The sequence below is a fragment of the Centropristis striata genome, chromosome 12, assembly GCF_030273125.1.
Source record: "Centropristis striata isolate RG_2023a ecotype Rhode Island chromosome 12, C.striata_1.0, whole genome shotgun sequence".
NCBI classification, from domain to species: domain Eukaryota; kingdom Metazoa; phylum Chordata; class Actinopteri; order Perciformes; family Serranidae; genus Centropristis; species Centropristis striata.
The window spans coordinates 34,989,729-35,001,334 of record NC_081528.1 but is presented as its reverse complement, the minus strand read 5'-3'; the positions used below and the strand labels follow the sequence as shown (position 1 = coordinate 35,001,334).

Here is an 11,606-nt window from a genome sequence, read left to right as displayed (position 1 = left end):
TATTGAACAACATTTTTTCATGGCAGAGCTATATAGCGTTTAGCATGGAACAAGCACATGCTAATAGGTGCTTTCTTTGTTGTTGTTTCAGCAAATTGGACGAATTGGATAGCTGAAAATTAATTAATTAAATAACAACAACAATGAAAACACTTTGGTTCCTCGTTAGTATAGGTTTCACACATATCTTTAGGCAGGCCTTAACATGTGTTTGGTTTATTGAACCCATCACCAGGAAACAAATGGAGCTAATAATGCACAACAAAACTACAATGCCACTATGGAAACTGTCTCTGACATGGGCAAACAGAGGCTTTTTAGGAATGTAGTTAGACCAACAAAGCTGTATCCCTGCCTCCTAATCGTAATTTCTGATTACATTCTTCCAACAATTTTCTATCGAGGTCCATGAGGATGTTGTTGATTGTTGAGTTCTTCAAATACTGAAGCATTCATATTGTAATATTCAGCTCTAACTCGTTTCCCATTACAGTTTTACACATAATGTTGTGTTTCATCTTCTCCCCTTTAGGTGCAGCTATACTGTAGATATAATTCTATATTTATTTCAAATGCAAACTCAACAAGTATGGTTCCAGTTATTACATTTTATGTAAACTCAGCTATTTAGTGTTTTACTTTTCCTTTCATAAAAGTACCTTAGTTGTAAATATCTGATAAATATCTGTATAATACCTTTGATGATTTTTGCTTTTTCCATTAAAACATTTTTTGTTTGTTTTTTTGTTGTTTTTTGAGTGTTGAGCAATATGTGAAACTTCTTGTCTTAAACTGTGTTACAGAAAGATAAACAATACAAAAAATAAAATAGAAGTAAATAACATTTTTAAAAATAAAATAGGAGAATAATTAAATGGAAAAGAATGAAACAAAAACTATATAAATAAATATAAAAAATAAATAATGAAATAAACAGACGCAAGATTACATGTTAAAGACATTAAACGTCTTCACAGCTTTTTTGTTTAGTTGATAGGAGAGAGTTGAGACATACTGTTCAAACTCTGACTTCAACAAAAATATATTTGTTTTTTACTTGAAAACTTACATTTGTGTATGTGGTATTTGGCAAAAAGAAAAAATAAATTTATAAGAAAATATGCATCATCATCCTTCTTTTTGTGATCAAAACAACCAAATATGCTTATATTAATTAAGCAGCCTGATTCTGTATTTGGTGGTGTCTATGGTGTCAGTTCCCTCGGTGACAGGAGAGCTGCCGTGTAACGCAAACAACTGTCGTGAAATGACGCAACCCTCAAACCTGCTGACCCTCCACTGCCAAACAGGCGTGGAATTGCTATTTCATTACTTGATAGATTAATTGTATTCTTATATTTTGTATAGTTTACCACACCTGATCTGACCGTAGTAAGTCCGGACAAGCTTTGTCACAACTGAGGAACGCGGTAGCGGTAACAGCGGCCAGCGAGGATGTTTAAAAAGTACGTTTCCCTGTTGTAACGTTAGCTAACCACAGCTAGGTGGCTAACGCTAAATGATTAGCATTTGCGTCTTCAAGTTTGTTGTAGGCTCAAGTTCAGCTAACGAGACATGAGGCATGATATTTTGTGAGATCCTCTGTTATTCCATGTGACCAGGCATGAACAATGTATACCTAAATGTATCAGTGATGTGTGGTTTTAATATAATTCGTTCACGCATCTTCACTGGACAATGCTGCCTTAAATCAGACAAATCAAGTCGTGTCTACATCTAAACACTAGCTAAGCTTATTTTCACTTCACCTCAAAATTAGGGTCATATATTTGCATTTGGTACAACATTGAAAGGTACCTTTCTTGTCAACAAAATTGTCTAAACAATATCCCTTTTCAGAGTGCATTGAAATCAAAGTGAGAATTATATTTAATCTAAGATGTATTTCATATTGTGGAGATTTTAAACAATGCATTCTTTTTATTTTTGTATTTTATATGTATCTCTCTTTGATGCAAACAAAGTATAGCATGCTGCATGAAGTCTAAATGCTTACATAGTGTCTTTTATTTTTCCTTTTATATAGTTATTGCACAAGTCTCACTTTTTTATAACTGCCGTTTTCTGGCACTGCTTTTATTGATTTGTTGTATTTTATCTACATCCAGAGAAGCCATGCCTAATGTTATAGTACCTGAGTATAATGACAATAAAGATCACTCTGATTCTGCATTTAATTTATTTTTTTTTCCAAAATATGTGCTGTAGGTATTGGTTATTGTTGGACACATAGTTTACTGCTAATATTTTACATATATTGTGGAATCATTGTGCTGCATTGTGTATATTTGTAACATATTGTGTAGTGTATGGATTAAGACACCTGGCAAATTAAAAACACAAAAATAGGATTACACTTTTCATATAATGGACATGCCACAAAAGCGTGTTCTGTTGTACTTTTAAAATGACTTTATTTGCTATATAAGCCTTTTTCTGTTTTCTGTTTCAGATTTGATGAGAAGGAGAACGTGTCGAACTGTATCCAGCTGAAAACATCAGTGATCAAAGGCATCAAAAATCAGCTCCTGGAACAGTTTCCTGACATTGAGTCATGGCTCAATCACATAATGCCAAAAAAGGACCCTGTCAAAATAGTGAGATGGTATGTTTTAGCATTTAACTTTTGTCATCAATGTTTTAAGTATAGTTGATTTTCTAATTTTAATTTTTAAAATATTTTTATTATTTTTCCCACAGCCACGAACACATTGAGATCCTGACAGTAAATGGAGAGCTGCTTTTCTTCAGACAAAGAGAAGGACCATTCTACCCAACACTCAGACTGTTGCATAAATGTAAGAGCTTCTAATGCCAGCTGCTTTATGGTTGTGTTTGACAACAATTTTACTTTTGGTGTTAAGAAAGTGTCTTATCTTTTTTTTATAGATCCGTTCATTCTCCCACACCAGCAAGTAGACAAAGGGGCCATAAAATTTGTCTTAAGTGGTGCCAACATCATGTGTCCCGGGCTGACGTCACCAGGCGCTAAACTCTACCCAGCGGGGGCGGACACAGTAGTTGTATCCTTTTATAAATGCTGCTTCAGGTGGAAGCTGTTTGGTTGACAAAAATGAAATATAACAATCATGTCATTTGTTTTTGTTACTAGACAAAATACAAAATATTAACAGAACACCACAAGGAAAACAAGAACAGTGAATACAAGCTGGAATAAATTATACCGGGGAATAAAATAACATTATCTTAGTTGTCACGTGTTGTTGGGCTTGATATTGTTGTACGCATATTTGTTCTCAACAGCCAGTCTATACGGTGTATGTATGAGAAGGGGAAAAAGGAAAGAAAAAGGAGGGGGTAAATTAACAGCAAGTGTAGGCAAGAAAATTAATAAAAGATAAAAAATAATAGAATTAACATTAAAATCTTTATAATAATCATACATGTATTGATTTGTGGAGTAACATAATTAAATATTTTCCAAATTTACACTAAAATAATAATTTGTAGAATTGTCTTATATAGTTAAATATTTCTTCCAAATTAATAGTAAAAATTACAATTAAAATATATATAATTGTAAAATTGTCCTATTATATATATATAATTATTTCCTCTAAATTAACAATATAAAAAATATATTTTGTGGAATTGTCCTACAATATAGAGTGATATTTCTTCCAAATTCACATAAAAACATCACCTTCCATCTACTTTTTAAATCATTTATGTATGAGTTTATCTTTAACAAGAGGATGCAGGCCATAATGGCGGAGGGAAAACAACATGCACTTTGTGTTGGCGTTATGAAGATGTCTGCAGACAGCATGTACGTTTTTTTTTTCTATATATTTTACAGAATAAAAATATAATAAATAATCCTTTCAGTTGCGGTTCTCCTGAAGCTTGATCCTAATCTTCTCTTTTGCAACAGAGAGAAAGTCAACAAGGGAATTGGAATCGAGAACGTTCACTATCTGAATGACGGCCTGTGGCACATGAAGACGTATAAATGATGACATCAGCACCTGCCAACACCCCCCCGTCCCCGTCCCCGCCTCCCCTGGACAGCGTGGACCTCGACAGTGACGCCATGAGCTGCCCATCACCTGTTTACACCTGAGGACTTAGCTGTATAACCTGCTGAAGGCTTTGAATCAATCGCCATTATGCACAAATAAATAAAGAAAGATCTTGCTTTAAATCCTAATCTCAGTTGGTGTTTTTGACAAAATTAGAATAATTACTTCAGGCTAAACTTGATTACCTGGTTTCATGTAGTGTATCTTGGGGGTAGTCACAGCCTGTTTACTGTATTATCCAGGATGTGAGTATATTTACATAGTGTCTGAAGGAGTGGCAGGTTGGCACAGGTTTACAACTGTTAGACCTGTTGTTCTGCTCCTGTCTTCCGTGAATTCAGCTTTAGGCATAATCCTCACTGTCCAGTTAAATCAGGAGTCATTTCAGAAAAAAGTTGGTTTTTTTAACCTGCACAGTGCTGGTACAGAGTCACTGAAGACATACCAACACATTTGTAATCATGTTAATAGTAACCAACATTATTACTATTAAATGTTTTCTCTACATTGTAGGCCTAAGATCTTTATTATTATTGTTTTTTCCCTCTATTGTTGCTTCACTTTTTTTTAACAGCTTCAGTACTATTGGGTCTATTAAATGCATGATTAATAGATTTTACCCTTTTAAAATCGAAATAATAAGGAAGTATCGATACTTTTGACAACCTCAGCTACTCGTGCAGAAGTTAATCTAACGACATATTTCATATAGCACCAGCCATCAAGGAAAACTGCAATATTTTATTTTCTTACCTGACTGCCAGCAGCATGATATACAACAACATATTGGTCGAGGCAGAGCGTAAATGGTGGTCCGCATCAGAACACATTCACAGTCTAGAGAAAATTTCTTCAGGTTAACAAAGCAGTCCTTTAATTGTAAAAATACTTCCCTTTACCAAAATCATTCACAGTATGCTGGAAGGTTTACACAATTGACACCTGAAAGTTACCAGCACTTTTATTTTGTATGCTTCTTCACCTTATTCCCATCTTTAACAGTCCACGTTGAATTATTTAACACCACAGAGCTATGTTAAATTTCACCAGAAATTCATTTTATTATCCAAAGGTCACTTCAGGGATCATCTGGTCAGTCCGAAGTGTTTTTAAATGTCAGTGGGACAATGACACAGGTTGTGTCTCTTTTAATGTGTGACAAAAATATATACTGAAATGACAAATATGGAAATCAAAACTAGGTTTGACTACCCCCCTATTTCACCATCTGACCTTGCAAAAACAAAAATGGTAGTTATATCACACTTGATATCATGTAGACTACCTTTAAAAAATAATTTGCCGTTGTCAGGGCGAAACCAACAATCTGTTTATCTTTATGATATGGGCATAGCCACCAGTGCTGGAAACAAGAGTTTAAATTAAAAAAAAAAACATTTTGGCCTTTAAAAGTCTTTGGAGAAAATTGTGACACACCTAAATGTCAACTTTGATGGTATAATATTTTCCATTTAGCTGTAAATTCCAGTTCTTTTTGTGGAGGTAAATCAAGCTCTTTAAAAGTACCGAAACCAAAAATGTCTTAGGGCCCTAATCATCACATCTTAACTGTTACTAAAATTCAATGTCCAAAAAATTACAGGAATTACTGAACACTGACAGTATGTTTACTTCAGCAATTTTATATTAGGTTAACTTTGTATGTTTTGATAATGATAATTAAATAATTGCTAATTCCCAGAATAAGGGACCAAACAAAAACAAACAAAAATGACTTCAGAGTTGTTTCAGTTTAAATATTAAAATATGTTTGGTTTACATGAGGGATTGCGTAGATTAATTCACCAGATTATGTTGAAAATCAATCAACATTCAATGAGTTCCTTAAAAGTCAAGGATATTCCCAACCTTGAAAAAATTTAATTAACAATAAAAATGAAATATTTTTCCAACAAGAACTCTGAAGAAATGCACTTTATACAGAGCCATGCTGGGCCAACATATGTTTGGAAGCATCAGTAACCGATATTGAGTCAAACCATCTTTAAAATAGAAGTTGTTCATAGTGTGGTTACGATGGTAAAAGCAGTTTGAACAGTTAAATAATTTCAGAAAATAGTCATCACCGGATAACGTTAACGCAGCTTTAAGACCACAAAAAGACAAACATTTAAGATACATAATAACCTAAACTTCCAGATTATCTAGTCTCATGTCACTTGTCCCAGCTCTGTCTTCACTCAGAAGGACGGCACACCTCATCCACTCTCTTTATCCACAACACAAAGGAATGGGGTGCGGATTGTGCAGAGTGCAAAAAGGTACAAATATACATAAAAGTGTTATTTCCACCCAGGATCCAGTTTTTACAAACAGAATTAGAAAACCATCTCCCCACAGTAAGGTTTGCCATCATAGAAGCAAAACATTCAAAAATACCACGTCCACGCTGAAGGAATGTTTCTCTAGTCATTATCTGAACCTGCAGGAGGGTTCAATGCTATCGTGTCATGGAAATCGTGGCCGTAAGGACGAAGTCTGTAAACTCCAAACATCATAACCTGCATTTGATTGGGTGACATGCCGTGAAACGTGACTGCCACGTCGGAGCAGCAGCCCTCCACCACGTTAGTGGGGTTGTCCTTCATGCTGTCCGTTATCAGGCTGTTGACGCTCTTGTCGTTGAACAGGCCCTTTCCGTGTGCGTCTTCTCCGTTCTCTGCAAACACACCCGTATATTTGAGACACACGGCCAGCTGCTTGTCCTCGCTGAGCTTCCACAGGGCTCGTCCTCGTTCTGGACATTTGTCTTCATCCTGGAACACGTTCACTAGCCTTTTCAGCGCTTCATGACTTAGAACAATGCCACTATCGTACGCCACATACTCAAGCTCCCCGGACTTCATAGCGTTGCCCAGGTAGAAGGGCTCAGTAGGATCCTTGGCGAGCACCAGGTATTTGAGGTTCTCTATGATTGCAAACGTTGTAGCTTTTGCCAAAAAGAACCACTGCAGGTCTCCGGCGTTATCATAAGCATGCTTCAGAGCTTTACGTAACCTCGCCCAGTCATCTTTCTCATCCAGGTCTACCGCCTCAAGCGCCTTAGACGACTCAGAGGTGTAAAACACAGCTTTATCACAGTGTTTGCTCCAGGTGTCTACCACAGTTGCCCAGTAAATAAGGATCTTGGGCTGGACCATGATGATGCAAGATACACGGACTTGATCTGTCAACTCCTGCATGTGACTGTCGGAGATGTGTGTCAGCTCATCTTTACTCGGGGCCTTGACGTGATGATGATGATGATGCTGCTGCTCGTCTGTCCTGGACTCAGTGCCGGGGCTGAAACTACCCAGGAGTGACAGCACCAAGCAGAAGACGCCTCCCATGATCACCCCCTTCATGAAAGAACCTCCTTCAGACAACATTTTGGGAGCAGATGCTGGATGAGAGAGAGAGAGTATGCATTCATTAAGCTGTCAGGAATGCTACTCAGTATGATCCTACTGCACTTATTAAATGTCTGCATCACTGGTTTACTTAATATTTTATTAGGCTGGAAGATAATGTATGAACATCAAAAGTGTCCTTAATTAACCAACAACTGTTCAGATGATAAAATAGTCATCTGATTATTTTAACAATGAATGGTTACGTCAGGAAAAATGGCTATCACAATATCCAAGTCCAAAGTTATGTGTTCAATTAGTTTAATTGGTCCAGTCAACAGTACAAAACCCAAAGATATTCAGTTTAATATCATCAAGCACTTAAAAAAAAAACTTAAATATATTCCATATATTAACCACATTTACTGTAAAATGCAATAAAGCCGGAACCAGAGAATCTGTGGCATTGTTGCCTCAAAATTTACTGAATCAATCATTCGCTTATTTGAATAAATGCTTTTAATTGTTTGGTTGATTGACTGAGTGATCAATATATCAACTTGTTTCAGATGTAATTTAAATTCTGGTTTTGATTTGTGTCCACATATATCAATTACTTTGGGTGAGACGAAAAGCCTTGGCCAATCACTGAGTGTTTTATTTTTTACTTTTCAGACAAAACTCTTAATTGATCGATCAAATTGATTGGCAGACTAACCCATTTGCCTGCAACTGAAATGTTTGATTTAATGTTGTGTTTAATAGGTTATCTGGGTTTGTCTAAGCACAAAAGTAAATAGATTTTTCTAATTGGGTTTATTCATCAAACAGTTTGTCTTGTAAAATTATATTTAGTCTGTTGGAACATGGGAGTACCTTTTATACACTCCTTTGATATTTTAAGTAAAAAGAACAAAACAGTAGTCCCTTGTGCCAAAATAATAAATATACTATGATGAGATAATGGCCGTATTTTAGAAACTACAAGTAGTATCAATCAGCTAATTGTTATTTATGAACCCATTAAGAATATGAAAGATGTGCACTTATAGTCAAAGTCATATGGAAAACGTGGAATAAACCTAATATAATTTTTTGGGGATTGTGATTTTTGATATGATTACAAAATAAATAAATAAATAAATAAAAGTTTAACAGTTGGATACTTGCACACAGCAAGTACATCCATACCGCACCTGTTTACTCAAGTATTGTACTTAAGTACAATTTTGATATATGTGTACTTTACTTGAGTATTTCTATTTTTTGTAACTTTATACTTCTACTCCACTACATCTTGAGGCAAATATTGTATTTTTTTTCTCCACTACATTAAAATGACTGAGTTTTAGTTACTTTTCAGATCAAGATTTAACATAAAAACATAATGAATTTAAAAGTATTAGACTTTGAAAATGCTGCTTACAAAAATGAATCAATACAAATAATTAAATAACATATTTAGAATACCGTCACCCTGTTAAAAATATCGCTCATTTTTTCAAGTTTTGCAGGAAACACAAAAAAACTTCACCAAAAGTGTAACCTATGACATGTATTGATCATTTCACTCAAAAAGGATGTAACAAAGGATGGCTATTGGCATAGTAATAACACTGTGTGTAAATGATGTAACTTAAGAGAAATAAATGACTTAGGCAATTGTTTGAACATGACTTTGTGACACAAGCCTGTCAGAAACATGACATGACAAGTATCATGAGCATTAATGTTATTTTAAAGTGTCATTAATGTTCATGATACTTGTCATATCATGTTTATGACACGCTAATGTCACTCTTATATAGACACCTTCAAAATAAAATGTTACCATATATTGCTTAAGTCACAAAGGCATGCTCAAAAAATTGCCTAAGTCACATTTTATTTGGACTTAGGCATAATAAATCCCCTTAAGTCACACACTTGACATAGGCCATTACCTTAAAGGGATAAAATCACATGATCTGATCACCTGAGGATGTAGGTGATTTTATGAGGGCGTCATGAGGAAATGATTTAGGCAAAAAAAAAATGTAACAGTGTGACGATATATAAAAGTGGCCCCATTCTGCATAACGACTACTTTTCTTTTGATACTTGATGCTGTTCTTTTGTACTTTCACTTAAGTAAGTTTTGAATGTAGGACTTCTACTTCTAGTATAGTAATTTTTCAGTGTGGTATCAGTAGTTTTACTTAAGTCAGGGATCTGAATACTCCATCACTGGTCCGTACCCAGTGTTGGGGGAAGTATTCAGATCCCTTACTTAAGTAAAAGTACTAATACCACAATGTGAAATTACTCCACTACAAGTAAAAGTCCTGCATTCAAAACTTACTCAAGTAAAAGTACAAAAGTATCAGCATCAAAATGTACTTAAAGTATCAAAAGTAAAAGTACTCGTTATGCAGAATGGACCCACTCAGATTGTTTTATATATTCTAAATATATTATTACATTATTTGTAATGTGCCTTTTATGTAACCAGTGTTTTAATTTAGTAAAGACAGGACTCATTGTATCTACATAAAATACTGTTATGAGGTTTAATTAAAAAATATGCCTAATCACTTTAAATTGATCTTATATTTTATGTTATATCTCAACCTGTAAAGTAACTAAAGCTGCCAACTAAACGTAGTGGAGTAAAAAGTACAATATTTACCTCAAAATGTAGTGGAGTATAAGTATAAAGTTACATAAAATAAAAATACTCAAGTAAAGTACAAATACCTCAAAATTGTACTTAAGTACAGTACTTGAGTAAATGTACTTAGTTACATTCCACCACTGGTCCGTACCAAATGTCAAGCCCCATCATAACCAATGTGGCATTTTTCCATTTTACCATACAGTCTTTAGGTGCCAACGTGTTGACTAATAATACCAATAATAGTTATTTGCAGCCTTAATTCAGTTTAAAGACATTAATGAAATGGCGTTAGCTTGCTCATCTTGTACAAGTTGAGCAGATGATCAGGTCTGAGACTAAAATAATAACCGGTTGAACGTTTTAATGTAACCTGTTTATGCTGTTTATCGGTAACATCGACGGTAGAATTAGCAGTTTGAACAGTTAGCATGACGAGCTAACTTTGGACAGTTAAGAAGTCGAACCAGCTGTTAGCTTACTGTTAGCCTCCTAGCTTCGTATCGTTTACACTCTACGGCTAACTCCGGGTCCTGTCAGCGACATAAATACAATAAATAATGAAAATTTACTTTACCTAGCTACTTTAAGGCTGACGTGCAAGGTGGTGCGCCTGCTTTCGCTACTCTTTCAGCTCCCACTTTTCCTGTTTGACGAGATAGCCAACGTCCGGGCAGCACATTAATTAACAACTCAGGAGGATCATGTCCTCACTTAAACACTCAGCGACACTTCCGCCTTCTCAGGTCATGTGACTCCGCTCAGGTGACGTCACAGTAATGCTGACAGCTGCTTTTGTTTATGTTTTTCTGGAGCCCTAACATTGTATTAACCCTATAAAGCCAAGTGTATCATATTTGATACACAAGTTTTTGAGACCTATACATCATCAGTGTGATATTTTTTTCCTGAAAAACCTGATGTATACATGTGTTGAAGAAAAAAAAACTGAGCAACAAATTGCACAAAAATACAAGATATAACAAAATTTATGTGCGGGTTCCACTGGTGGATCAGTCATTGCTGCGTGAAAACTTCATATGGAAAACATGGAATAAACCTAATATAATCTTTTTGGGGATTGTGATTTTTGATATGATTACAAAATAAATAAATAAATACAAGTTTAACAGTTGGATACTTGCACACAGCAAGTACATCCGTACCGCACCTGTTTACTCAAGTATTGTACTTAAGTACAATTTTGATGTATGTGTACTTTACTTGAGTATTTCTATTTTCTGTAACTTTATACTTCTACTCCACTACATCTTGAGGCAAATATTGTATTTTTTTTCTTCACTACATTAAAATGATTGAGTTTTAGTTACTTTTCAGATCAAGATTTAACATAAAAACATAATGAATTTAAAAGTATTAGACTCTGAATATGCTGCTTTGATTTGATACACAAGTTTTTGAGACCTATACATCATGAGTGTGATATTTTTTTCCTGAAAAAACTGATGTATACATGTGTTGAAGAAAAAAAAAACTGAGCAACAAATTGCAAAAAAAACAAGATATAACAAAATTTAT

General features: G+C 34.8%; 2 protein-coding genes across 2 annotated transcripts; one reads left to right on the top strand and one right to left on the bottom strand.

Annotated features, from left to right (window-relative positions):
• The first annotated feature begins 1,257 nt into the window (after positions 1 to 1,257).
• On the top strand, positions 1,258 to 4,186 carry mcts1 (MCTS1 re-initiation and release factor). The gene is made up of 6 exons (XM_059346276.1): positions 1,258 to 1,466; positions 2,474 to 2,626; positions 2,722 to 2,819; positions 2,911 to 3,044; positions 3,744 to 3,811; positions 3,917 to 4,186. The coding sequence occupies exons 1-6, from the start codon at positions 1,456 to 1,458 to the stop codon at positions 3,996 to 3,998; spliced, it is 546 nt and encodes a 181-aa protein (XP_059202259.1). The 5' UTR covers positions 1,258 to 1,455; the 3' UTR covers positions 3,999 to 4,186.
• Positions 4,187 to 4,792: 606 nt separating this feature from the next.
• c1galt1c1 (C1GALT1-specific chaperone 1) lies at positions 4,793 to 10,805 on the bottom strand. Its single transcript, XM_059346870.1, has 2 exons — positions 10,645 to 10,805; positions 4,793 to 7,467 (listed from the first exon to the last, which is right to left on the bottom strand). Exon 2 carries the CDS (start codon positions 7,451 to 7,453, stop codon positions 6,491 to 6,493), a length of 963 nt encoding a protein of 320 aa, XP_059202853.1. The 5' UTR covers positions 7,454 to 7,467; positions 10,645 to 10,805; the 3' UTR covers positions 4,793 to 6,490.
• Between the last annotated feature and the right edge of the window lie 801 nt (positions 10,806 to 11,606).